The sequence below is a fragment of the Globicephala melas genome, chromosome 20 (genome assembly GCF_963455315.2).
Source record: "Globicephala melas chromosome 20, mGloMel1.2, whole genome shotgun sequence".
Classification (NCBI taxonomy): Eukaryota; Metazoa; Chordata; class Mammalia; order Artiodactyla; family Delphinidae; genus Globicephala; species Globicephala melas.
In genome coordinates, this window is record NC_083333.1 from 45,311,113 (window position 1) to 45,338,218 (window position 27,106).

Here is a 27,106-nt window from a genome sequence, read left to right on the forward strand (position 1 = left end):
GCTGAGACTTCCTTCCTCGCCCTTGCACTCGAAGCCAAGCTTCTAAAGGTCTTGGGTTGACAATGAAGGCCTGCCCCCAGCCCACTCTAGGCCCAGACTGAGTACTCCTAAAGCCAGATTCTTTGCTGCAGTTTACAGTTTGAGATAAACTAAGAATCAGGAAAGAATGAGAGCTAGGTGTCCCTCTGGGTAACAGGAAGAAGCCCATCTGTCACCCATTCTGCCTCATCACTGGAAGGACCCTGGTATTCCAGGCCAGATGGGGCCTCTCCGCTCTGGACCCACAGAGGCAGGAAGGGCTCTGCCATGTGGCCATTTCTGGGGCTGCCGCCCCAGCTCCCTCTGAATGTGGCTCCAGGAGAGGAACATGACCACACTGGCTTCCTCTGTTGGTCCCTTGGTCGCCCCCCGCCCACTCTTCCCCAGCGACTTCTGTGGGATCCAGGAGGGGAAGGCGCAGGAAGACCCTCAAGCACAAGCACTCCTCTTCCTCACCCTTCGGGGGATGGTGCTAAAGGGATCCCCTCCTCAAAATGAAGTCCCCTCTTCTCACTTCCGCACCAACAGGCCTCTTTCCTGCTTTGAGACCCCCCCTTGTGTGCACTTGAGAACATGGGTAACGGATCAGGAAGCCACTCCATCCAGGTTTGTCCCCAAACAGCAGAGACTCACGACTCCGGCTAACTTTATTTTTGGCCCCAGGTCAGGCCTCCCAAAGGGCTTCCCAGCCAGTCACTTCACAGTCTCCTGCAGTCACCACCAAGCAGACTTCTTCCTGGAGAGACCTGTCGTCACTCCAACCCTTGATGACGTCTGGTACCACCCTCTCCTGTCACCTGGGCTCCAGTCTCTGTCCAAAGGCCTCAACCAGGAGGTCAAAGCATAGCTACCAGTTTGAAGGTGCCCTCAGGCTTGGCAGGAACCACGTGGACAAAAGTCTTGTAGAGCACAGCCCCCTCGGGCAGCCTGGTGACCAGATCCACAGCCTCCGAGTTGCTGGGACTGGGCACGTAGACCTCCTTAGTGTAGCGGACTATCCCCTCCTCCAGAGCATACAGGTACTTCTTCTTCCCCAGCCCCACCTGCAACACACAGACCTGGTCAGCTAGACAGTCAGGGGGTCCATCCCAGGGTTCTAGGATAGATTCTTCACAAAGATTCAGGCCCTGGGGCCAAAGGGGAGGATTCAGAAAGCTCCACCTCAGGTTCCCTTTCCCACTGCTTGGTAATTACTCCATCACAAAGGCGGGAAAAGAAAACTCCAACAGCCAATCCTGGTGGTTACTCAGGGCTGATACCTGGACCCATATCTGTGCAGCTGGCCAGAAGCCACGCTGGATAGATGCCCAAACCAGGCCCGGGAAAATGTCTCTAATCACTGCTCCTGGGAGTTTGCTTCACTGAGGCTTAACACAGCACTAGTCTGATATACATTTTCATCTATATGGTGATCTGTAAAGTTTAGGCTCAACGCTATATGGATAATGCATAGACTAATTAAACAAAATGATATCAGCTAATACTTATGTCACGCTTACTGTGTGTAAGCACTGTTCCAAGCCCTATTATATACATTAACTCACTTGATTCTCACCTTGTGAAGTCGGTACTATCGCTAACCCTGATGTTCAGGTGAGAAATATGAGCAAGGAGATGAAATAAACTGTGTATTACATATTTCTTTTCTTTTTTTTAACTATACATGTCATAGCTTTTTTCTTTTAGAACTTGAGATTGCATGTGTGGCAATTTTTACCCAGTATTATTCAATATCTCTCTGATTAAACGAACAGACTGGTTCAAATCCCAGCACTACTACTTACTATTGTGTGATCTGGGCAAGTTAATTTACTTCACTGTATCTCACTTTTTTCATCTGCAAAATGGAGATAAATATTAACTGTTTCATAGGGTCATCTTGAGGATTAAATGAGTTAATACTCAGAAAGAGCTTAGAATACTGCCCAGGTCACAACATATTAGTTTTTATTATTGTTGTCATTATTTTATTAAGTCTGAAGAGTTAACACAGCCACATACTGCATGTCTCGAGTTCTAAAAAAAATAAAGCTACTACACATACAATCAATTCACATACAAATTAGCATTTTTGAAATAATTATAGGTTATTATCAGTCTTTCTGTGCCTACTAAAATTGCCAAAAAAGAGGTAAGAAGGCAGAAGGAAATTGATTACAGAGGAAACTAAACTAATATTTTAAATAATGTAAAGAATATAGTACAGATCTGTGTTAAAGAACTTTCCTACCTCAGCAAGTAATACCAACTTGCTGAAACTGAAATCCCTGCCTGGTATGGACCTAATTTCTGGCCCACAAACTGAATTCTATTTTATTAAATTCAAGTTATCTTTCAGCCATCTAATAATAACTTTAATCAAAGGAGAAATTCTTAAAAATAAAAAATGAATAAATTGAAATTAGTTTCCCAAGATTAAAAAAATATCTTAAATCACTAGAAATATCCTCTTCCAAGAACTGGGGGTTAGAAAGGAGACCCCAGAGAACCAAGCTAATGCTATTACCAAAGCGAAAAAGTGATTTGGGAGTCAAGCAGACCTGGTTCAAATCCTAGCTCTGTCACTACACAGGCCCCTCTTCTTCTAAGTTCCTGGCAGCCTACCTGTAAAACAGAGATGACACCTACCTACCCTAGCGATGGGGTAAGGATGAAACGATAATGCAGGCCCAGGAATCAGCATGACACTTGGCATTTGGTAAGCACCCAATAATTGCAACTGTTACAATTACTATGCTCAGGAGCATGGAGAGGTGAAGAAAAAATGGGGGGCGGGGGGGAAGAGCAACTCACATGGGCACCTGGGTGCCAGCGGAAGTGGCGCTGAGTCGCAAGGATGTTGCCAGCATGAACATAGTGACCTAGAAGAGAAGTCCACATGTGTGCTACCTTTGGGCCCCCACGATGAGGCAACACAGCGAACTGCTAAGAAACCATGGCAGCCCTCGCCTTCCTGGCCCAAATGCTACATACCAACTTCTAAGCCTGCCCCTGGATAAGACCAACTCCCAGTCTGACACAAGGAGCCCCTGTCTCCCACCCGGCAGCCTCCTCTCCAGTCGCATGGCCAAGGTTCCCACCTATCTGCTCTTCCTCAGCCCCTCCACCCCGCCTCTGTTTCTTTAATTTGGAACTAAATGTTCTGGTGAGCAAAATGGAGAGTACAGGACAGGGCACTTGTGTGCTTTGCCCGCTCTTCAAAGGAACGCCAGGACAGCAGGGTAGGGTGCTAAGTGGAAAGTGGAAGCCAGGTCACACCCTTACCCTCCATTTTCTTGATGCCAAAGCGTTTGCCTGGTGACTTTCCACCGAGGTTCTTAGAGCTGCCGCCTGTCTTTTTGGATGCATATCTGACGGCAAGAGCTGTAGCCTGAGGGGGGCTCAGCAGGGCGGTAACTGCAGAGAGAACAGAAATGTTGTTCAAACAGAGCGGCTCCCCATCAGACTCTCTCTCTGCCTCAATGGGTCATTTGCTAAGCTGAGAGGTGGCAGGGGGCAGTGTCAGGGGAGGTGAGGAAGATGTGTGAGCAGAACTTGACTTTGTGGGTTTTCGGGGAGTGTCTGAGGTCCTTGGCTTTCCCCCACGACAGGGGATAAGTCATTCTTGTATTGTCCATGGTGTAAGCAAGCACTACATGAGCTGTCTGTGTGTGGCCTAGAGTTGAGGGGAGGGAGTAAAATATTATTGGAAAAAAAATAAACACCATGTGCCCTTGGTCCTGACACATCCAGTCCTATTGAAGAGAAACAAAACCACAGAAACAGGACAGCAAGAGGACACCACAGAGCTGCCTGTTTCTGCCTCACTCACCATTATGCCCTCAAGGCTCAACGCACTGTGGAGGGGCCAGACCACAGAGCCCAGCAACAGGACACCCAGAGAGAGGCTCCTGCTTTGACCTCACCCACCACTTTCTTAGCCATCACCCATCCACTGCACATCAGACACTTGTAAACAAAAAGGGCAGCCTCTGTGAGGGTGACTCCCGCAGGCTCCTGTCCATTTCAGAAGGCTGGGCCCTTTCTCTGTTCGGCAAGTCCATCAAGCACAGGTCCAACCAAGAAGACTGACACCCTGCCCTTGTTAATCTGACCTCTCCAGACTCATTCCAAAGTGCTCAATGGTATTTATTTTAAAAGGGAAAGTGAACTAAAATTCATAATGACCAGGATGGAAGCCCTGTGCTATATGACAAGCCCAGGAATGGCAGTCCCAGCATTCAGGCCTCCAGATACAGCTATGGTTAATCAAGGTCATGCCAGAGTCTTTACAGAAGGCTTGTGGGTCCTGGAGTCTACAGGTTCAGAGTTCCTAAAACCTAGGTTTCTGAAGTTTTAATGAGAACAGAGACTAGCTGCGGCAAAGGACCAGAGATGAGGACTTACAGAGACAACATGTGAAATGACCAGCACCAGGATCTACCTACCTTTAAACACCTATTCATTTATTCACTCAATTTCAGGAACTGGACTTTGCTTTACCTAACTTACCTCACTCACGAATCTTTGCCCTTCCCCCTATTCCCCATCCTCCTCAAAGTAAATGATGCTACCGCTTACACAGCTGCTCAGGCAGAAATCAAAGAGTCACTGCAGATTCCTTCCCTTTGCTGATCTCACATATCCAGTTCACCAGCAAGCTCTGTGGATCCTATTTCCAAAACGTATTTCAAATCCACCCATTTCCCTCCAAGTTCACTGACACTAACACCCTGACTAAATCATCTCTCCTCAGGGCTACTGTTACTGCTTCCCGTCTGGTTTCCTCATTTCCACTCCTACTCCCTTTAAATTCACATAAGAGCAATAGTTTGCTTCTCAAAATGGAAAATTGGGTCGAGTCATCCTCTTGCCCCTCACTCTCTTACAAAGCCAGGCCTCCGGTCATCCTTTAGGTCTTAACTTACATGTTACCTCCTCAGAGGGCTTCCCTGACCACCCAACCTAAAAAAAAGACACAGACATATTTTTCCCTTTCTGTCACAGTAGTTGCAACAATTCACAACTATTTTATTTACGTGCTTATCTATTAGAAGTAACCGTCCTGCGGGTAGAGACTATGTCTTCATCTTCTCTGCTGAGATCCTCAACACCTACCACAGTGTCTGGCACAAAGCCCTCAATCTGCTGAATGAACAGATTAACTTTTTGCGCGCCTATGTGCCAAAAGCAGTAACCCATTTTTGTAGATAATGGGACCCAAACAAACCGAGACAGGGGAAGCGGAGAACCGTCACCCACCCCTAGGGAAGCTGTATTTGCACGCCTGGCAGGGAAAGGTCACGTGCTCCGCGCCCTAGCTGTCACACGACCAGTGACTACCGCCCCTCAAACCTCGTGGGCCCCGCACACTCCCCCCAGTCCCCTCCCGCCCCCAGGGTCATCCGTGGGGAACGACCTCCAAGCCCCCAGATCCCTGCAAGGTCTCCACTCCGCCTCCACCCCTCGCCCGGCGACCGCCACGGCGGCCGTTTACCAGCTGTCCGCGTCCTCTGCGACAGCACAGCTAACGCCATGTTGGCCTTACACTCGCTTCCGGTCTGAGAAATCTGCTTCCGCTACCGTAGATCTATTTCCGGGTCATGCGTGGCGGATGAAAGAGTGACGCGAGAAGTTGCTGGTGAGCGCTGCCGGGCGGGCGAACCGGGTAGGGCTTACTTCCTGAGCTCAGCTCTGCAGAGGCTCGGTGGCCGGGGCGTCCGGCGCTTCTGCCGCGGTGCGTGGGCGAGCCGCCCGCCCTGCTGTCGGCGGGAGAGGCTTGGAGCCCGCGCAGCATGGGCCCGCTTGTCCGACCCCCGCATTTTGCCAGAATCTACCGAGGCCCGTGCGGGGACAGGGCTGAGGTCTCCCTAGTCGTTCAGCTTACTTTACTGAGCGCTTCCTGCGTGCCAGATACTCTACTAAGCTCTGTAGATGCATGCTTTTTCTTTTTTTTTAAACTACTTACAATCTTGTAAAGTAGGTAATGTTATTATCCCTAGTTTACTAAAAAAGAGAGACCCAGAGAGGTTACCTGGCTCATCTCGGGTCACACCTACAGTGTTAGTGAATATCTGTTCAAAGAATGACTCTTGTGCACGACCCAGCAATTGGCAATCCTAGCTCTGTCTGCAAGAGAATTGAAAACATCCCCACAAAAACTAGGACATGAATGTTGATGGCAGCATTATTCATTCAAAATGGCCAAAAATGGAGTCAAACAGAATGTCCACCAGATGATGAATGGACAAACAAAATGTGGCATATCTATACGGTGAGGTGTTATTCAATCATAAAAAGCAATGAAGTACTGACACATGCTACAACATAAATGAACCTTGAAAATATTTTGCTAAGAAGGCAGTCACAAAATTCACATACTCAGCTAAAAAAGTGTGACTCTTGGTATCTCCATTTTACATGCAGAGGTCAGCAAAGAGGTTGTGTTGAGTCTTGTTCGTACCTCATTAACATTTTTTAATAGTAACCTCCCCTTTGTTTAAACCTCACCTTGACCTAGAAAGGATTTGAGAAGGTTTCCTGTTAGACTACAGACATAGCTGTTGAGTTCCAGATTGACCGTGTTGGGACCATATCCTCTTTCTCTGCATATCATTTATTTCCTTAAAGCTTGGCCATAGAACACATCAAGTGGACTGAATTCAGTGCTACAGTCTATGTCTCATCTCTCTTTTCTTTTTAGGGAATTAATCTGATAGCACATATTGATGGCTGTAGAGAAGTCATCACTCTCACTGGATTCCAGTGAGAGTGAGTCTGAGGAGTTGCCAACATTTGCCTTTCTGAAGAAGGAACCGTCTTCAACAAAGAGGAGGCAGCCTCAGAAGGAGGAGAAGATTGTAGTGGTTGACATCTCAGATTCTGAGGCCTCCTGTCCTCCATCACCAAAATTGAGAGATCCACCACCTGTTCCAGAGACAGCTGAAACTGTCACACGAACAGAGCCAGTCAGGGTGCTAAGCAGTGGAAGTGAGGATGAGGAAGAATTTGCTCCCCTGGCTGAGAGACTTACTTGTAAGTTTTTGACCCACAAGCAGCTGAGCCCTGAGGACTCCAGCTCCCCAGTTAAAAGGGTTTTAGATCATCAAAATAATGAAGGAGCATCACGTGACTGGCAAAACCAGCCCTTCACAAAGATCCATGATATTCCTCTCTGTGACACCTCAGAGAGGTGTGTGTCGAGTAACAAGGACCCTGTGGTAGACAGTCCAAGCCATCAGCCGCCAGCCTACCCAACTACCTGCTCTGTCCAGAGCAACAGCGTGACAGTAACTAAAACAAATGCTGAGGTACCCCCACCTCAGAAGAGAACCAAGCATCATCAGAAGGTCCAGAGGAGAGGCTCACAGGGACGCCAGCAGCGGGGGCAAGCAGGCCAGAAGGAAAGCACCCAGAGGCAAGAGGAAAGGAAGAAGAAGGCAGCCCTGGTTAACAGGCTGAAAGCTCAGAGGCCAGAGGAATGCTTGAAGCATATCGTTGTGCTGCTGGATCCAGGTCCTGCAGGCATCTTTCTTTACCTGATGCTGGGTGAACTGCTTTCTGGGCCCCACTGACAGCCCCTTTCCCATCTGTTGCAGTGCTCTTACAGATGGAAGGTGGGGGCCAGCTCCTCGGAGCACTCCAGTCCATGGAGTGCTGCTGTGTGATTGAGGCGCCGGCCGTGCCTTGCAGCATCACGTGGAGGAGAAGGGCTGGGTCCACTGAGGTAGGGGTTTTCTGGCTGCTGTCTCTCCTCCATAGAGTTACAGGATAAATACGCTTTTACTCTGAAGGATGTATTATCAGTCAGGGCTCCAGCAGGAAAGCAGGTAGCACACTCAGCTGAGTATAACTTGAGGAGGATTTAGTAAAGGGGCTGTTTCCCAAGGTGTGGGCAGGGTGCAAGGAAACTACAAGGGACAGCGCCGTACCTCAGGACGATAACGGCTTTAACTTGGTTTCTCCACCTCGGGTACGGCTGCCATTTTGGATTGGTTAATTCCCTGTCGTGCTGGGCTGTCCTGTGCCTTGTAGGATGTTTAGCATCTACCTGGTAGCTGCCAACAGTACCTGTCCACTTGTGACAATTGAAAATGTCTCCAGATATTGCCAAACGCCCCTTGGGGGGTGGGGGGGAATCGCCCGTTTCTGTCGCAGTCATCCTAGAAGGAAGAAATTCTTATCCCCACATCACAGGTGGGGAAACTGAGGCCCTGAGAAGTTGAAAGCCTTGTTAAGGATCACAGCTGAGTAGTGGCTGGGGGGGTGGGAGGGACTAGAACCCAGAGCTCCTCCCACCTGTGCTTTGCAATATTATGGGTCTTGGCTTTTGCTTATAGGGACCTAATCAGAAAACTCCGCACAAGCCCTGCTCACGGCTACTCTGTAATACTGTACTGCTGTAGGATTGTGGACCGTGACGCGGCCCTGGCTGTGTTTGATTATGCCCTAGTATGGCGACGAAGAGGTGCTCTCACAGACTGAAGTTTCCTTGGTGATTCTTATCTTTGTCACACAAAACCTATGTGTAAGGGCCACTCAGCTTAGCATCTACCCTCAAAGCCCAAGTTACTTATTTGTTCCAAATCCTTTGGAAGAGTTTCCTTCACTCCATTTCCCTATTCAGAATGCAGAGAAATATTGGCAGTTACTTCTCAGTCCGTTTCAACTCACTAATGCTCCTTTCTTACTCACTGCCTCAGAGGTGCCGTGCACTGAGGCTGAACAGTTGAGGACTGGGAAGGACGGGATTATGGGTTACTATTTCTTGCCACCATGACTTCATTCCAGAAGAAAAATGATAATGCAAAGTGGACTAGGCTGGGCTTCCCTGGTGGCGCAGTGGTTGAGAGTCCGCCTGCCGATGCGGGGGACATGGGTTCGTGCCCCTGTCCGGGAAGATCCCACATGCCGCGGAGCGGCTGGGCCCGTGAGCCATGGCCGCTGAGCCTGCGCGTCCGGAGCCTGTGCTCCGCAATGGGAGAGGCCACAACAGTGAGAGGCCCGTGTACCGCAATTAAAAAAAAAAAAAAAAAAAAGTGGACTAGGCTGATGGGGATGAAGTCATTCACCCAGAAGGCCTGGATCTCTCTCGCAGGTGCTAAGCACCTGCTGACCTGCCTCCCTCTGCCGGGTTCCACGCCCTTTGACAGGATGGAGAGGAGGACTGGGTGGAGGAGCCGATGGTTCTGGTGCTGCTCCTGGCAGAGGCGTTTGTGTCCATGATCTACAACTTCAAGCAGGTGGGCACAGCCAGAGGGGTAGGCGCTGAGGCTGGGGCGGAGGGCTGACTGCAGGGAGCAGGCACGCATGCATTTCTGCCCCTTCACGCAGGGGAGTCTGGGCAGCACCAAGGAAGGGAAGGAAACGCTTCGGAGCTTTGTAACTGACATCACAGCAAGGACAGCTGGGAAAGCTCTGTCACTGGTGATTGTGGATCCGGAGAAATGCTTCAGGTTTGGATTTGTCCTCGAGACTTAGCATTAAAAGGGGCAGCTCTTAGGCCAATGGGGGTGAATTTATTCATCCCAGATCTGGGTCCCTCTGCAAAATAGCATCCCTCCTAGCCCTGTGGGACTCTCTGGTCCGGTCTTCTCACACCTCTTCTGCCCGAGCTCGGCCTGGAGCTGCCGCTCTTTGATTTCCTTCCCTGCTCCAGGGCTCCGAATCCTCCAAGGAGAAGGAAACGGGGGGTGGCAAATGGAGAACAGGCCAAGGAGAAGGAGAAGCAGAGACAACCAGAGGCCAGCACAGCGGCTGTGGTGACCAGGGTAGACATGGAAGAGGTAAGAACTTCTGTTGCCTGAGGCATCGTGGCTGCCCACTCTCATCTAACCCGATTCACCATGATAAAGAGTAAAATGCCTGCTGGACACTACTTTCTACCTCGGCACTGAGTAGGAGAGAAGGGGCCAAACGGGGAGCCAAGGGGCTGGGGTGCAGCTTCCGTGAACGGTGAGAGGAGAACAGTTTCAAACTACCCTCTGCGTACCCTTCCAGTCCATGTGCTTTGGGGTTTCTAGGCATTGGTAGATCTGCAGCTACACACAGAAGCCCAGGCTCGAATTGTGCAGAGCTGGAAGGAGCTGGCCGACTTGGCGTGCGCGTTCACAAAGGCTGTGGCTGAGGCGCCCTTCAAGTGAGTGCCCCCAGGTCCTGGCTCGGTTGCTTGGCCTTGTCTTTTACAGTGGTTCTGGTACCCAAAGATGATGTCCCTTCCCCTGAACTCTGCTGCTAGCCTGTTGTCACTCAAGTTTGAGGCAGAAGGAGTTGACCTAACCCTGGGAATTCTTGGAAAGAGCCCCCAAGCTCAGTCCCTTTAAAATGTTCTCCTGTAGCTTATGTGTAAGTTTGTGTTCTGCAGGTTGGTACTGGGTTATCAGTGGGCCAACTTACCAGAAGTCATTGCAGGTCAGGTCACAATGAAACAAGCCCTTGTAAAACAATTTTTTAGCCTACTTAGCTCAAGGGCTGTTCATAGTAAGAATTTAAAATCAGTGATTCCTCAGAGACAATCCAATCCGAGTCCCTCATTTTATACCTGAGGGAACTGAGGCCTAAAGAGACCGACTTGTCAAAGTTCCTAGCAAATCAGAAGAACCAAAGCTAGACTCCAAATTGCCTGATACCCAGTGCTCTGCGCTAACCTCCATGCACACTGCCTCCCCGATCAAGATACCCCAATCTCAATGCAAGCAAGAGCCTCGTACTTTCCCGGTAACTTCTTTTTTGATGAATAGATGTCATTTTTACGGGAATCGGCAACTAGCACTGCTAGGGGACAGAATGAGCATTCAAATTGGCCAGGTAGAACATCATTCCCACCTCTTCCCATGTCAGTGGAGGGTTTTTAAGTTCCTAGGTAAGGGGACAGGTGCAGCACAGTAACATGCGACTTGCAGCTCAACTGTGCTGTTTGCAGGAAGCTCCGAGATCAAGCTAGTTTCTCCTTCTGCCCGGAGAGTGACTGGGCTGGAGGGGCAAAGGTGGACCGCTCTGGCAGGGGGCTTGCAGTGGTCTGGAGGAGACAGATTCAGCAGCTGAACCGAGTCAGCCTGGAAATGGCCAGTGCCGTTGTGGACGCCTACCCCTCCCCACAGCTCCTGATCCAGGTATGCCGTTCCAGGGGTCACTGCCCAGTGCACTGTGGCCTTAGTGGGCTCCCAGTTTCCATGGACAGCACTGGTGAGGGCCCAGGAATGCCTTGTAAGTCAACAGTGCGGGTCTGAGATCAGAGTCAACACTGACCAGGGAGGGAGGACGGTTCTCATCCCCCAACCCAAGCTTCCCGTCCCTTATTCACAGATGAGGAATGACCGTGGGTGGTATGGTATTAACAGGTCATTTACCACTTTCAGGCTTATAAGCGGTGTTTTTCTGAGCAAGAACGCCAGAATTTGCTTGCAGACATACAGGTGCGCCGTGGGGAAGGTGTGACAGCCACCTCCCGCCGTCTTGGACCAGAGCTCTCCAGGCGTATCTACCTTCAGATGACCGCTTTGCAGCCAGATCTCTCTTTAGACAGTGCAGACTGATGCCAGCCCTCAGGGACAGGGATGAAAAGCTCATTTCCACCCCAGCCCCCCGACCTCAGAGCATGACTACAGTGCAGGGATCAGAAGCATCTCCTGCAGCACAGCCTGGGTCCTGCCCACAACAGGCTTTCCTGGGCGTCGCTGTTTGCGATAGTGTCCCTACCTGTCAGCTTGGGGCAGAGGCTGAGATGCTCACATTTGCCTTCCTCTCCCAGCAAGTCAACTGCCACGTACAAACCACCCCGACCCCTGCCCCAGCCAGCCCTCAAAATACAAAGGAACAGAGACAGACCACTCAGACACGTATTTAATAACTGTAAAAATCCAAAAGAACCTCAGCGTCAAATCTTGAGGTCACAAGTGAACTGCCCTCGGCGGGCTGCTTGACAAGGCTGGACGTGCTCCCGCCTTCCTCCCGTCCACGGAAGCTGCCTCAGGCAGCCAAGGAACGGGGGAGGTCTGATCACTATGCTGACTTCTGTATTCTCTTAATCTCATTTTATGTACTATGTGTTTAGTTTCAATAAAGCATTTGTACCAATGGCTCTGGAGCTTGGAGGAAGACTAAAGGAATGTGTAGTGATTCTGGGTAAGGTGTGGGCCTACGCAGCAGAGCTCTCCCTGAGGGAGAAAAGAACAAGTCTTTTCTTCCACTGTCAGGACGGTCACAAGTGTCAGTCTTATCCATGGGCCACTAGTGCCGAAAAGACGGACCCCACTCTGTCTCTGGACATGACAGGTTCTTGCTCTCCCTGGGGAATCGGGAGTCTTCTGTGAATGAGCACCGTGACGGCCATTTCTGATCCCTTCATCCAACTGTTGTGAAAGGAGGCAAAGGAGGCCACAGAGCAAGAAATGCTGAGTCTGGCAGACAAGAGAATGGACAGTTCTGCCCTTATTCATGCAAGTCGTTAGTGTACCACTTTTAAACTCCATGATGCTACTTATTTCCCTTCATTGTGTAGTTATATCTAGAATCAATTCTAAACCTCAGTCTCTTATGAAGCTTTAGTTTTCAGGTTGCCTATGAGGTATTTAGTCACACCGATTATGTAAGAGAGCTGTCACAGACAATGTGGCTTTGCAAGGGTCCACCTTCTTGTTTATTGGCAATCAGGGAATTAATGCTCTCAAATTGACGCCAGGAGCCTGGACCATCCCCATTTTATAGAAGCCACATAAAGTGCCGCAGGACTCTACAAGAGCTGCCCAGGACCCTCATGGCTATGAGATTTCTATCTGTGGGTCATGAATCTGTTTCCCGTGAAAGATTCTATACTCCAGCCAAGAGACAATTCTGGTGTAAGTTTTGTTCTCTCAGTACACGATAAAGGAGGCAAAATGATGGGAAGAAAGGATACCAGGGTGGGAATCCAGTTCTGCCTCAAACCAGCTAGGAGACCATAGGCAAGTCATGGAAGGCCTCAGTTTCCCTGTCTACAAGTGTTACATTGGACTGGATGGTCTGGAAGTCCTGTCACAGCCTGAGATTTTGTATGACTGTTAAAATATCTGAATGTCTGAGGTCCTTAAAAAATAGGTATGCCCCTCCCCCCCAATTTAGACTAGATTTGCTGAGTATGGTGTTCCCCTAGTCCCCAATAACACACTGCCTCCTGATCTGCCCTGGCTCCCCAGGGAGGAATGAAAGAAAGGGTTTGTGACACACAAAAGTATAAATGTAGTGACAGCTGACCTTTAGTAGAAATGAGTCTTGCCTTTATACAGCTTTGTATAACAACTAAAAAAGGCTATGTTTTGTCCTCTCCCCACCCCAAGCCTATTCTTTTAAGCATGCAGGTAACTGGCCCCACCTCCTGTTTCTCCTTATTCCACCAGGGAACCCTGACTAAGGAACAAAGAAGTCTTACAAAGAGGAGGTCTCAAGTACCAAACGGCAGCCATGTGATGATGGCAGGTAGGTCTGACACTAAAAAGAGGTGTGTCCAACAGAACCCAATTCCATAGGAATCCAAGCTCCAAGGCTGGGAGGCAGCAGGTGTGGAGGACAAGCTCACTGCTGAGAATCGGTCTGCAGGACCCACCGGAGGATGTCGTGGCTGCGCAGGCCCCGGAGCGCGCTGTCGTAGATGGTGTTCACGCTGGTGCAGAGGGGCTGCTGCTGCAGCTCCGTCACCCGACAGGCGACCAGCCCGCCAGCCACACACAGCAGCAGCAGCAGCAGCAGCAGCCTCAGCACAGCCCAGGAGCGAGTGTGTTTCCGGGGTGCTGGCTTCCGGGGCCGAGAGCCGGACTTAGATTCTGGAGGGACAAAGTCACAGAAGGCAAAAAGTCCAGTCAGTTTAAGGACGCACACTCTGCAGTCGATGCTAGTCTCCGTGCACGTCCACTTACACCCCTCTGCTCTGATGAAAACTCCCCCAGCCCTGAGGAGAACACGTTTTCTAGACCATCTGAGCTCTTAAAAACTTTGCTATGCAGAGACTGAAACATGAACTCTTTCTCCCTTGGATCTCAGGGAGTAGATTCAAAACCGGATCTCATTCTGGATGTTTCACTTAGCACACAGTCCCCAGGGTCCTAAGTTCTCCATAACATGCTGATGACCCGGGCCCCTTAGGACCAAGGGGAGGGGCCCATCAGGAGGCATCAAGCGTGGGTAGAGTGCTGCCCATTCGGGGAAACGGGTTCAAAAGTTATGAATATTGTTAATGTTTTTATTATAAGAAGAAAGCCTGCAAGAAAGTATACCATATTGGTAACAGTGATTAATGCTGGGAACAGGGGATTACAGGTGATTGCCATTTTCTGATATATATAAAGAAATTGTCTGCAGTGAATATAATTATTGAAGAAAAAATGGTTTTGAGATTTTTAGGCAAATTTTTTAAAAACCTGACTGAACACCCACATTCCAAGAACTACATGATCCTGTCATAGGTTTTTCTCACTTAATCCCATCACTAATCTGTAAGGAGGTATGATCCTCATTTACACAAGGCAACAGAAAGGTGGTGAGGTTGGGCGACTTGCTCAAGGCTAGCAGGGGCAAGCAGGGACAGGCCCTGCAGGCCTCCCTCCCCACAGAGCTTCCCTGCTCGGGTTCCTCTCCCTCAGGTGTCCCTTCTGGCCCAGAGGATATACGGTCCTCCCTTATACATCGAGTCACATTGCTACACAAATCCAACGGGACATATTCAGGCAAAACACTAACGTGTTTTATATACGACATGGCTCCACGAATGCAGGCCAAGTGATTCCCCTGGTGTTCACCACACAGAGTGATCGGGTCCAGCTGGGAAAGAAAATCACAGGCAGTGCTGGCACCACTGAGACGGCAGCACACACTCAAAAGCTCAGTCCACTTCCTGGATGACGTCAGGGACTTTTAAGAGTAATGTGACCATATGCAATCTTCACCTTTCTGGGTGATTTTAGAATCTAACCCTTACAAAAAGTGCAACTCCCTGTTCTGGAAACGTTCTAAGCTACATCTGACCCAAATACCTGCACATAAGCATGTGACACTGGGGAAACAAACCATTCGGGGCAGTAGGAGGGTCCCCATTCCCCGTAAGTGGACCCTCTGAGTTACTCCCAGGCCTTAGAGTATGCTGTACCTGACGAGGTCTGCAAGCTTGTTCGCTCACTCGCTCACTCACTCAGCCATGCCTGGAAACCTAAGCCATGTCCCCACCACACCCCTCCTGGAACCCTGCAACTGAGAGAAAAACCTACTCGGGGCCTGATTTGCTTCCTTCTTAGGCTTCTTCTCCTGCTCCCGCTTGGCTGCTTTGAGGGCGTCATACTCTTTCCTCCGGCGCTCCTTCTCTTCCGCCTTCTCCCGCTTCCGCAGTTCCCGCTCCTGAGCCTCCTTAGCTCGCTGCTTGGCCTCCCACTTCTTCTCGGCCTCTATGAGAAAGTATACCCAAAAGTGGCTTCTCTCCCACAAACCTCCAGTGTGCTTTCTCAAGTGATTATGGATTCAGGCTCCCTTCCCTTATGCTGTGGATCACATAAGATACATTAAAAGGCAACAGCTGTCTTTCTGCTCTCTGGGAAGTAAGCCCTCCCTAAAATACAATAAGCTGCTCTCAGGGTTTGCTCAGTGGATTCTTATTCAGGGATTCCTAGCCACAAGCAGCAGAGATTAGGGTGATGTAACAAGGGTGGGGGGCATAAGAAAGGCATGGGTGATGAGTGTGATGCTCCTTTAGAATCAGGTACTAATTCAGAAGACACAGCCGCTGACAGCCTTGCACAACTCAACTATGAGGAGAGGAAACAAGGGAGGCGTTGATTCTATGGGAGTCCCATCTTCCCAAGCTTCGGAAAGGAATGTGGCATGGGGAGGGCAGGAAGAAAAAGGGAGCGCTCAAGTTCAAGGTTAGAGAAGATGGAAATGTTTTCCTGAAAAAACAAGACTACTAGTTTGTCAGAGGGTACCCTAGACTTCAACTCAGGAGTCTATGTAACATTCCGATTTATTCCACAGCTCAATGTTTACATACAGCACCCACCTTACAAATTACTGGTTTCTAAAAATGCATTCCCAAATTATTTGGAAGACTGAAGCACATTTTTCCAAAGCCAGAATGCCACAAATGGTGGTTAAATGTCCTTTTAGGGCTCAAAAGCCTATTTGAACTATCATGGAGCTCAATAGTACTATTCTTATCACTGTAGCTTTCCACTGCTTTTCCACATACAAACAAGCTCCAAGTTCCAGCTGAGCACCAAGAATGCCAAGAACACACTCTGCCCAGCCTCGAGAGAACATGTGCCATCCAGAGGCGAAAGCAGCAGTGGTCACAGTAAACATGGGCAGCACAGCGGCCATGCGTGTACAGGGAATGGTCACAACTCAGGGGTTCCAATCTCAGGGGCCGCCTGTAATCAGTACTACACGTGTCCCTCTAACCACAGGAGTCCTCCAGCAAGCGGGCTCAGAAGTCAGCCGGCTCGTCAACAGAGCACCTACTGTGTGCCGGGCCTTGTTCCAAGTGCTCGGATACAGCAGTGAAGAAAAGTCAAGCTCTAGTGCCTAAGTCATCTGCTTTCTACAGAAGGAGACAAACAATAAACAAGTGAACAAATGGGAAAAAGACAGTGATATGTGCCATAAAGGAAATAACTGAGGATGTGACAGAGAGTGGCAGGTGGGTTGGCTCTTCTCGTTTGAGTGGTTCTGAAAAGGTTAAGGTTAACCTAGGGCAACAGATGAGGACCACATGAAGCCAGCAGGCAGCCAGTAGGCAGCCACGTAAAGACCTGAGGGAAAAGGAAACCAACAAAGCCCTTAAGATGAGACAGTTCTTGGTGTGTTCAAGCAACAACAGAGGATCGTGTGGCTGACGGTAACTGCACTCTCTCCCTGGTGTGTGGAACGAGGCCGGAGAAGCAAGCAGGCCTGGGTCATGGCGGGCCTTGTTGGCCATGTTACTGAGTTTGAATTTCATTCTAAGTTCAGTTGGAAGCCATGAGAGGGTTTTAAGCAAATAGCGGCAGAAGTGATTTGTGTTTTGAAAAGATCTCCCTGGCTGCTGTGTGGAGAAGGCACAAGTATGGAGCCAGGACATGGTGCTAGGAGGTACTGTGGCAGTCCACCGGCTGGAGGCTTGACTGCGGTGGTGGCACTGGAGTTGCCACTGCTGATAGACTAGACATAGTAACAGAGTAACTGAAGAAAGCAATCACGGACATCTTCCCAATTTCAGGCTTGAATAACTAAAGGGATAGTGATTTCCCATTATGGGGGGACACCAGAAGGTGCTGAAGGGGATCTGGTTAGGCATGTTTAATTTGAGATACTTATTAACCCTCCAAGCAGACAGAAAGATAAGCAGTTGACTATGACTGTGGGGCTCAGTGGAGAAGCCAGGACTGGAGAGATGCTGCCATCTACCACCACGCTGTTCCCCACTGCTCTGCACGGCTCCTATCCTGGATCCTAGCTCCTCAAGCATGAGGCGGGTGGCCACCTACCTCGGTCTATTTCCAGCCGCCGCTGCCTCTCTCGCTCCTGATCCACCTGCACAGCCTTCATGTGCTGTAACACCTGCAAAGGGAGAGGAGGGTGCTGAACTACTCAACGCAGTTGTCTTCACTGTGGGGAGTCTCAAAAAAGAGACTGTTCTTTTCAGGAGCCCTGATCACCAGAGGCCCTGGAAGCTGTGCAGAGCTAATGAAGTTAACCTTATCCTGTGTCCTCACTGCACCAACCTTAGCCAGAGAAGAGCCATATAAGCCCAGTTCACTAAAGCGGTCAGGAAAGAAGTCTGTGAAACACAGTGCCAACTGGAATCTAGAGAGTCCTGCCATCTACAATCGCTTCATGTAATTCTCCCAGCAACTTTTGTGTTAAACAGGACAGCACTTCCTCTAAGACACTTTCCTGACCTCTTTTGGCTGCCTCAGGCTCCCCTCCTCCCACTCGTGGGAGTTTTCTTATCCATCTCAATCCTAGACTGTAAGCTCCCTAAGGGTTAGGGACTACTGTCCTTAGCTCTGCAGGTGAGCACAGCATTTAGCTAGTTATAGCACTCAATACAGGTGTGATGAGCAACTGACCGGATGCCCATTGTAAAAATAAGGAAGAAAACCCAGGCTCTGATGTCACATGGCTAGAAAGTAGCACAGCTGAGCGTGTACGTCTGCTGAGTTCCTAGGCCAGAGCTTGTCCCTCTTACGTATAGTGCACAGAGGCAGGAGAGCTGTAAGAGAAAGGCATTTTATGAGCTCAATGAACACTGTTGCTTGACTGCATTAATAAGAGAAGAAAAGCTCAAGTATTCTAAATGAACACAGCAAATTGTCTTAATTTTCTGTTTCGCTACTGCACTAGACAACCTGCAGGACAGACATGTATTCAAATGTAATTATTTTACTTCATGGAAACTTCAGACATGCCCACATCTATCATAAGAGGGACACAGGAGCAGGTCTGCAAAAGCCACTCCCTCCAAGAGCCTGGCTTAAAGCCACAAGGAACCCTGTCCCGAGTAAGCCAGGACCTGCGCCAGCTGGCACCTCTCCAGGGTCAAGCTTACTAAAAAATGGCCGCTCAACAAGGGGCTGCAGGATCTGGAGGAAGGTCAAGCGTGATGTGGAGAGGGGGCCCAAGTTCAGAGTCCCTGTCTCACCCTGAACTCTGAATTCTATATAAGCACCAACCATTCAGTTGGCTTTAGGGGGTAAAAACTGGCTAAATAAAGAACCTGGACGTTTAAGAGCCGCCCCTTTTAGCTTGGCTACAATACGTCAGGAGTTAGTTACCTGACAACACTGCCCAGTCCGAAATGGGAGAGGCTCTTCTAGAGCCCCTGGAGGGTCGCTTTTGTCTACCTATCCCCGTCCACAGCAGGTAGTAGGCACCTGGTGATTACTGCTGAACTAACCAATTATTTTTAAAAGGTGCTTTTCTATGTGCCAAGCTGATTAGTTACTATGCACCCACGAGGTCAGAACTGACGAGACCTAAACTAACTCCTGGAGACAAGTGACCTCCTTCTGACTGGCCCACGCCACTCCTGTACGTGCCTAAAGGTGTGCGCAGGAGGGCAGCGGTGCCGGAGCGGCTTCTCACCACGTCCCCAACGCACCGTGCTCCCCGGAGCTTTGTCTGGAAAATATCTGTGAATACTAAAGACCTTTACACTCAACAAAAGTTATTTTTGTAGGTCAAAAACTGGAATGTCAGCAACTTTGGTTTAATGTAGTATTAGTTGAATGAATAAATGGATCAGTGAAAGGTGCTGCATACTGAGGGCTTCTCGGGTCAGAGATACAGAAGTAGCGCCTGCTTCCCAGGTTCATGAGGGCTATGAGATGAGACATGCAAAGCATGCACAGCAGAGGAAGAGCAGGCCATGGCAGCTATTGTTAGTCTTCAGAAGAGACAACATTCTTAAAGCAGCGAGTTTTCAGAACAGGATTCACTGATCACTTGTACTGTTCCCAGCTGAGGGCAAACTGTGGCCTTGGCTTCTTGGATGCACTGATGCTGTGCTTGGTTTCTTGTAACAGTGGGTGACACAGATGATGAGACTATCTAAGAAGCCCTGAGCTAACGATAAGAAAAGAAAGGCCATTACTCCCGAGATTCACACATTTCGCTTACATTAATCTAGCATTTAAAGTTAACTCTTTTGTGTTCACAACGCCCCCTAAACATAGCCAAGTCAGTCATCTGGTGCTCAGCTGAAGCAGCAGCAATCTGTTCTAAAGCTGGAGGGAAGAAATGACTGTAGCTAGAGTTTTTGAGAGATGCGTACAGTGCTGTTCTTAAGAAACAATGCAAAGCACCTTCAAGGTTATTGGCAGTATTTGCCTTCCAGGCTGCCAGTTAGTTCCTTCCTCCTGTCAGATGACTCAACTGAAGTCAAATGCCAGATGTGCCCAGGATGTGTCTGTTTACAGGTATAAACTTACAAATACTAACAACACCTTTATTATCAAAATTCAATAACTGTGACTCAGAAAGGCTACAGTGCCTAACCCTCTTGCTCCATATAAACAACTGTCAACAGTGCAGTGTTGGATCATGCAAGGTCCTGATTTCTAGGAACAGAAGTACTGCAGTAGAGCAGAAGACAGTATTGTTCTACTGCTTGTAAAGAGAGAAACAAAGGTGCCTTTGCCTGACAGGTTCAGAGTAGACATTTTCAGAGACCTTCGTGCTTTAAAAGACACAGCTATTTGGGGCTTCCCTGGTGGCGCAGTGGTTGAGAATCTGCCTGCTAATGCAGGGGACACGGGTTCAAGCCGTGGTCTGGGAGGATCCCACATGCCACGGAGCAACTAGGCCCGTGAGCCACAACTACTGAGCCTGCGCGTCTGGAGCCTGTGCTCCGCAACAAGAGAGGCCACGATAGTGAGAGGCCTGCGCACTGCGATGAAGAGTGGCCCTCGCTTGCCACAACTAGAGAAAGCCCACGCACAGAAACGAAGACCCAACACAGCAAAACTAAATTAATTAATTAATAAACTCGTACCCCCAACATCTTCTTTAAAAAAAAAAAAAAAGACACAGCTATGGGTGCCCTGGGAGGGGAAAACAAGAGGCGACAGAGGCAAGTCCCAGGGGAACGTATGAAGGAGCCGCTGGGGAGCCTCGTGCTTACCTTGTTGGCACACTGCTTACACTGCTTCTCATCCAAGCAATCCCCTGCCACCTTGGCCAGGACAGGATCCAGGGGGTTATCCTTCAGGTCCAGCCACTTCAGACTCTAAACAGATGGGGCAGAGAGCCTGGTAAGCCCGAGTTCACATAAAGAGCCCCTCAAAGTGGAACAAAACGAGCAGAAAGAAAGCCCTTCTCTGTTCCGGCTGCAGGGAAAGCCGTCTGAGGCTGTGACAACAAGGTGGTATTCCTCTCGGCCTCTCTCACAGCCACACTCCCTCAGTCCCCGAGGCCTCTGCCACACCTGGCCATGAAACATTGGGTCATGAATTGTTACCTTGAGCTGAGCAAAGCTGACAGGCAGGGTGACCAGCCTGTTGTTGAGGAGGTCCAGGTGCTGGAGGTTGACCAGGCGGCCAAAGTCTGCTGGCAGCTGCCGCAGTTTGTTCTTACTCAGGTCCAGCTTCACCAGGTGTGTGAGGCCACAGAAATCCGACTAGGACCCAAAGAGAGAACACCTTGGCCTTGGGCTCACACACTGTGATGTAACAGTCCAGGAGGCCCCAAGTCAGAGGCACCTATGCGCAAATCCTGACTCTACCTTTTACTAGCTGCTCCAGCTCGAATGAAAATGGAGATGGCAGGCATAGCTCCTGGTGGTGAGCCGTGAGCCGTGTGTGCAGAAGGGCTTAGCCCTTTTTAGTGGTAGCCTGCCTGCAGGCCTATCCTGAAATTATGCCTTATGACACAACTCCCCCAGACAGGAAGGAGAAGCAGCAGGGCTCTAGAAGGAATCATGCTTGCTTGCCAGTCTTACCGGTAGAGCAGTCAGTTTATTGCAGGACAGATCCAGTATGGTGGCCTTTGGGAGGGCAGCCTAGGAAAGGGAATGAGAACAAAATGTCAGATCAACACATGGAACAATTCAGTGACATCTGCTAATGAAGCATTTTCCACAGAAAGTTCCCATGATTAGAAAAGGCCTTTAACATGGACATATATGCACTACCAAATGTAAAATAGCTAGCTAGTGGGAAGCAGCTGCATAGCACAGGGAGATCAGCTCGGTGCTTTGTGACCACCTAGAGGGGTGGGATAGGGAGGATGGCAGGGAGATGCAAGAGGGAGGAGATTTGGGGATATATGTATACGTATAGCTGATTCACTTTGTTATAAAGCAGAAACTAACACACCATTGTAAAGCAATTATACTCCAATAAAGATGTTAAAAAATTTTTTTTCAACAAAGGAAAAAAAAAAGGCCTTTAAAAACAAAAAATAGCACTGAAGTATAATGTTCCTGGAGACACGAAAGGAAAAATGAGCCAGTCACCCAAGACCTAGAGAAGAATGCACAGTAGGGATGTGGCTGGGGAATATCCAAGGAAAAAAGACCAGATTCTCAGAAATTCTCCACAGCACTTTTAAGATTCTCTCTAGCACTGCTCCTTATTAGGTTTCAGGGCAGGGACTGTGTCTAATATAGCTCTGTGATTTCCATATTCTCCAGTTCAGGGTCTGCCAGGCACTCAATATACCCGTTGGCTGATTCGTACCTGAATGAATGAGTAAGTGAGTGAATGCAGAGTGAAATCAAGGCCCTCACAACCCAGCTCCGTTTTCCCATGGGGTTTGGGATGGAGAGGCTCAGCAAAACTGACCCTTCCGTTCTCCCAGGGGCAATGCTGCCCCAACCGGAGGCCTGGAGTGAAAGGTTTCGGACAGCAGTTCTAGGGCCGTGCTGAAACATGGGGCGGGGAAGAAGGCAAATATCAGTTAAGGACACTGGGCCAACGTGGACTTTCCAAATGTCAAAGTCCCAAGCATGAAGTTTGACCACCTAAAGAAGTCTGAGATATCGCAGTGGGAAGTACACCGTGGTAACAGTTACATGCATCAACATTTGCTACCTGCCAAGTATTTTACATTACAGTCTTATTTAATCCTCCCAACAACCCTATGCGACGGGAATAATTATCACCATTTTATACATGAGGAAATCTAGGCTTAAAGGATAACTAAGCTTGCCAAGGGCACTCAGCTATTAAGCAATGAAGCTGATATGTGAACTGGGAATCCCATTCTAACCTCCATACTACACAGCCAAGGCAGAGAGAAGACTGGGCCAAGTGCCAAACGCAAATATAATTCGTTAAAGGCAGTGAGGAAAGTGCAGGTCATCCAAAGGGAGGCTACTGTGGGGGATGCGGGTGGGGAACCAGGTGGGCAAAGCAGGGATGTACCATCTAACTCCACTTTGGCAACAAACTAGTCTTGTAACGTCCCTGGGGCCTCAGGCTTGTTTCCCCGGTTGGGGGTACGGGAGTAGGCGGGTGGAGGGGTGGGCCACGATGGTGCGGATTCCCACCAGTTTCAGAGTTGGGAAGAGACTTTGCCAACCAAGCAGTGAGATGTCACATTCTTCAAGGAAGCATGCCTCAGGGCTGGGGCAGCCAGCTGGGATTTCTGGCTTCCAAGAAAAGCCAGGTCTGGGCCACACCCAGGTCTAACCGGAGGCCTACTTGCACCAAGTCATTCATTCATCTGTTCATTCATTCTCCGAATACATCCAGCAATCGCGCTCTGAGGGCTCCTACTTTGGGTCGGGCAAGGAGCTGAGCGCTGCGAAAGCCCCTGAAATGGGGGGGGGGGGGGAGATTCACTCCTGACCCGTAAAAAGCCCATAGCCAGACAAGCAGCTCCTTCCCATCTTCTGGAACTGTGCCAAAGTGACACGTGTACATCCCAGGAAGAAAACTGGGGCCGGACGCGGCCTCCCCCGGGGAGTTAGTCCCACTCCCCCCACCTCATTTTAAGCCATGGAGACTGAGGCATGCGAAAGAAGGCGACCAACGCAGGGGCCAGCGCCAGTCGCGGGTGGGCGCCTGGGCCTCGCGGGACTGTACTGACCAACTCCTTGACCGGGACCTCATTCAGGTCGCTGAGGCTCAGATCCAGCTCGTGGCCGTCCAGCTTGTCGCGGAGGTTCCCGCCCTTGCTACCGGCCTTGGTCATGGTGACGCCGGCTGAACGAGTCCCGGCTCCGACGGGCAAGAGAAGGGCTAAGAAGCCGCTCGTCGCACCCAACCTACAAAGCCTGCGTCCCCGGCCCCCGCAGGTGCGAGACCGCCGCCGCCCGTCCGCCCGCCAGCCGCCCTCTGAGCCCTGCGCCCCGTTCCCACCGGTGCAGCCACGACGACGACCACTTCCGTGTCCACGTCACCTTCCGCGGCCACTGAGACGGGCTGGGCCAGAGCGGCCTGAGCGTGTGCGGGAGCGCCCTCTATCGCCCGCCACCGCCGGGAGCGTGAGGTTCCGGCTCCGAGTTCAGTCGCCAGCCGAGCAGCTGTGTTCCCTGGTGCTGGGAGAGCACGCCCGCGGGCAGTCGTCGCTGGCAGCGCCAGGAGGCGAAAAGACTGGGGGCCAGAAGACCTGGGCTCCATCCAAAACTGACCTCATCAGATCTCCCCCATCCCCCTGGATTAGCAGCCGAAACTGGGTGTCCTTCAAAATTGCTCTCTGTCCTCTAACAATCCCCAAACCATCATGATCCGGAAAACTTTGCCTCTCTCTCTCATCTCCTCCTCACTGCCCCAAGCCCTGGTCCGGGCGACCATCAGCTTGAGCTTGGATTACTATTCTGAGTCTCTCTCCCTTCCATCCACCTCCACCCAGCTGCCCAGATGATCTTTCTAAAAATCTAGCCAAGTCTCTCCTCTGCTTAAAACCCTTCAAATAACTACCTGTAGGATATGGACCACTCTCTTTTCTACACTGAGCCCTGCGTGCTCCTGCAGCCTCCTGACCAGCCCCTGCCTGGGATGCTGTGGAGGCTTCCAGTAGGTGGCCTCCAAACCTTTCCCTCTCCTGAAATGGCCCTGCCTTCTCCACTCACCTTCTCTGCCTAGCTAATTACTAGTCCTTCAGGAAAACTTCCCTGAGGTTTATGAATCCTTAAGCAATCACCATGCTTCATCTATGGACACAGGAGAAACACGCATAACAATGGTACCTGGCTGATAGAGTCTGGGGAGGATGGAAGGAGTAAAACACATGAAGAGCTTACAGCAGTGTCTGGCACTTAGTAAGTACCCAATAAATACTAGCTATCACTTATAATCCACCTTGTGCTATACTTACCTTTATGTCTCTTTCCTCCATTCTACGTTGTGATGGCAGAGATTTTGTTTTTGTATCCCCAGAATCTGATGCAGGGTAGTTGCTCATTCAGGGGTCTGTTGAATGAATGAATGAGGCACTTTACCCACTCCAAGCTTCAGTTTGCTTATCTTTGAAATGGGGATATTAAAACTTCTCTCAGAGGGGAATTATGAAGACCAAAAGAAGTCAGTGCCATGGCCTACTCATTTAACAAATCATTGTGTGCACCCCTCCCCATCCCCAGCAAGGCACTGTGCTCTAGGCTTCTGGGAAATAGACAAGAGCAATTGGGTAACAATACATTAGCACTTGGCAATCTCTAAAGCCCTTGAGCATCCTTTTTTTTTTAACATCTTTATTGGAGTATAATTGCTTTACAGTGGTGTGTTAGTTTCTGCTTTATAACAAAGTGAATCAGCTATACATATACACCAGTCTTATTCTGATAATGTATTGATACATGAAGAAACTATGAAGCACATTTTTTTGTTATCTCTCTTTTATGAAGGAAGAAACTCAGGGAGAAGTAAACATGACCTTAGTCACACAGCTGGTTGAGGGGAAGACCCAAATTTTTTATTCCAAATCCTGTTTCTTTTCACTACACCCTATTTCCCTACCCCCACCCCAGGAACCTACACACATAATTATTATAGAAGGTAGAAAGAATAAGGGTCCTAACACATACAAAGAAAATCTGCGTGTGAATGTGCAGGGCTGTGCGGGTGTACATTTGAGTGTGATAACACCAGACTAACATATGTAAGAGCGTCCTGTGTGCCTAGGACTGTGACTTACGTATATTATTTCTTTTAACTCATAACAGCCAGATATAAAAGGCAGATATTATTTCAGTTTTAGAAGGGAAGTAATTAAGGCTCAGAGAAGTCAACTATTTATCTCTTTAAGGACAGTCACAGCAAGTGAGTGTATTTGGAAGAAGGTGGGTCATACCCAGCATGGCAGGGAGGAGGAGCCTGGGAAGAAGGAAGAAATCAGAAAAGGCTCCATGGAGGAAGTGGCATTTAAGTTGGGCTTTGAAGAATGGGTCAGACGGAGCTTCCCTGGTGGCGCAGTGGTTGGGAGTCTGCCTGCCGGTGCAGGGGACACGGGTTCGTGCCCTGGTCTGGGAGGATCCCACATGCCACGCAGCGACTGGGCCTGTGAGCCATGGCCGCTGAGCCTGCGCGTCCGGAGCCTGTGCTCCGCAGTGAGAGGCCCGTGCACCGCGGTGAAGAGTGGCCCCCGCTGGCTGCAACCGGAGAAAGCCCTCGCACAGAAACGAAGACCCGACACGTCAAAAATTAATTAAAAAAAAAAAAAAAAAAAGAATGGGTCAGATTCAGACAGGCAGAGATGCAGCCCAGGGAAGCAGGGCAGCAGAGTGAGGAATTGACAGCAGCTCTTCACTTTGAGAAAGATTTTTTCACTCCCTGGGGCTGGAAGACCACAGCTTCATGAGAAAGTGAAGCCTGTTATCTGTTGACAGCTTTTTGCTCAGGAACGATAGACTAGCCCTGCACTGCGGCTCCTCAAACGAAGTGCCACCTCGTGTCAGGATAGTGAGGTTGTCTGAGCAGCTGCCGAAGAGGACACAGGTAGCACAGGCCTTGAGAAGACAAAGCTCAGGACCAGGACAGGAGGCAGCAGCTTCCTGGAAAAACCTTGGGCATCAGGCCAGCGCTGCCACTGCTAGGTCCAGTGCGATCCTGGCAGGTTGATCCAGCACTCCAAGCTTCTGTTTCGCCTTCTGTCGAACGGAGATAATAAAATGGGAAAGTGTGTCAAGGACCCACGGAGAGATGCATGCAGGAAAGAGCTGAATGGTACCATGCAGTGACGTCAACCTTTCTGAGGGCAGCTGGCCCCTTTCATGCTTCAACCCACAGCCAGAGGTGGACTGAAAAAAAGTCAGACTCAGAGAGCCCTTGAAAAAGGCCCCAAAGAGCTTTTTAAGGCACATGATCCCTGTATATATAGCTTACTTATTTACATAGATTTGCTTTAAATACTTCCACATGTAGAGAGATAAACCATGTTCCTATAAATGAGTCCGTCCCAAAGTGAACTTCAAATTTAAAGTAATTGCAATTAGAAATCCCAAAAAGACTTTTTATTTATTTATTTTTTGTGGTACACGGGCCTCTCACTGTTGTGGCCTCTCCCGTTGCGGAGCACAGGCTCCAGACGCGCAGGCTCAGCGGCCATGGCTCATGGGCCCAGCCGCTCCACAGTATGTGGGATCTTCCCAGACCGGGGCACAAATCCGTGTCCCCTGCATCGGCAGGCGGACTCTCAACCACTGCGCCAC

The 27,106-nt window shown here is 49.7% G+C and overlaps 3 protein-coding genes across 8 annotated transcripts; 1 reads left to right on the plus strand and 2 right to left on the minus strand.

Annotated features, from left to right (window-relative positions):
* Nucleotides 1-668: 668 nt before the first annotated feature.
* MRPL27 (mitochondrial ribosomal protein L27) lies at nt 669-5,613 on the minus strand. Of its 2 annotated transcripts, none has more exons than XM_030839898.2 (4): nt 5,516-5,613; nt 3,304-3,435; nt 2,833-2,900; nt 669-1,082 (listed from the first exon to the last, which is right to left on the minus strand). In XM_030839898.2, the coding sequence occupies exons 1-4, from the start codon at nt 5,553-5,555 to the stop codon at nt 876-878; spliced, it is 447 nt and encodes a 148-aa protein (XP_030695758.1). In that variant the 5' UTR covers nt 5,556-5,613; the 3' UTR covers nt 669-875. The 2 variants fall into 2 exon arrangements, with proteins under 2 accessions (XP_030695758.1, XP_030695757.1); XM_030839897.2 differs by having other exon boundaries at nt 5,438-5,572.
* A 7-nt stretch (nt 5,614-5,620) lies between these two features.
* On the plus strand, nt 5,621-14,380 carry EME1 (essential meiotic structure-specific endonuclease 1). 4 transcript variants are annotated; one of them, XM_070044593.1, is made up of 9 exons: nt 5,621-5,659; nt 6,722-7,533; nt 7,617-7,744; nt 9,171-9,260; nt 9,352-9,473; nt 9,677-9,803; nt 10,041-10,156; nt 10,940-11,129; nt 11,425-14,380. In XM_070044593.1, exons 2-9 carry the CDS (start codon nt 6,747-6,749, stop codon nt 11,452-11,454), a joined length of 1,590 nt encoding a protein of 529 aa, XP_069900694.1. In that variant the 5' UTR covers nt 5,621-5,659; nt 6,722-6,746; the 3' UTR covers nt 11,455-14,380. The 4 variants fall into 4 exon arrangements, with proteins under 4 accessions (XP_069900694.1, XP_030695750.1, XP_030695751.1 ...); XM_030839890.3 differs by having other exon boundaries at nt 11,376-14,377; XM_030839891.3 differs by having other exon boundaries at nt 5,623-5,686; nt 11,376-14,377.
* Nucleotides 11,842-24,092, minus strand: LRRC59 (leucine rich repeat containing 59). Of its 2 annotated transcripts, none has more exons than XM_060290019.1 (7): nt 23,817-24,092; nt 21,452-21,511; nt 20,972-21,130; nt 20,636-20,740; nt 17,499-17,571; nt 15,252-15,425; nt 11,842-13,814 (listed from the first exon to the last, which is right to left on the minus strand). In XM_060290019.1, the coding sequence occupies exons 1-7, from the start codon at nt 24,075-24,077 to the stop codon at nt 13,567-13,569; spliced, it is 1,080 nt and encodes a 359-aa protein (XP_060146002.1). In that variant the 5' UTR covers nt 24,078-24,092; the 3' UTR covers nt 11,842-13,566. The 2 variants fall into 2 exon arrangements, with proteins under 2 accessions (XP_060146002.1, XP_030695756.1); XM_030839896.2 differs by having other exon boundaries at nt 23,545-23,857.
* Nucleotides 24,093-27,106: the final 3,014 nt, after the last annotated feature.

Coding starts and splice junctions, on each gene's coding strand:
- MRPL27 (XM_030839897.2), bottom strand. CDS start 5,555: ATGGCGTTAGCTGTGCTGTCGCAGAGGACGCGGACAGCTGGTAAACGG. Junction 3,436..5,437: donor AGGGATCTGGGGGCTTGGAG/GTCGTTCCCCAC, acceptor TTCTCTCTGCAG/TTACCGCCCTGCTGAGCCCC. Junction 2,901..3,303: donor TGGCATCAAGAAAATGGAGG/GTAAGGGTGTGA, acceptor CTTCTCTTCTAG/GTCACTATGTTCATGCTGGC.
- EME1 (XM_030839890.3), top strand. CDS start 6,747: ATGGCTGTAGAGAAGTCATCACTCTCACTGGATTCCAGTGAGAGTGAG. Junction 9,261..9,351: donor TGATCTACAACTTCAAGCAG/GTGGGCACAGCC, acceptor CCCTTCACGCAG/GGGAGTCTGGGCAGCACCAA. Junction 10,157..10,939: donor GTGGCTGAGGCGCCCTTCAA/GTGAGTGCCCCC, acceptor TGCTGTTTGCAG/GAAGCTCCGAGATCAAGCTA.
- LRRC59 (XM_060290019.1), bottom strand. CDS start 24,077: ATGGAGCCCAGGTCTTCTGGCCCCCAGTCTTTTCGCCTCCTGGCGCTG. Junction 21,131..21,451: donor ATAAACTGACTGCTCTACCG/GTAAGACTGGCA, acceptor TTTGGGTCCTAG/TCGGATTTCTGTGGCCTCAC. Junction 20,741..20,971: donor TCAGCTTTGCTCAGCTCAAG/GTAACAATTCAT, acceptor CCATCTGTTTAG/AGTCTGAAGTGGCTGGACCT.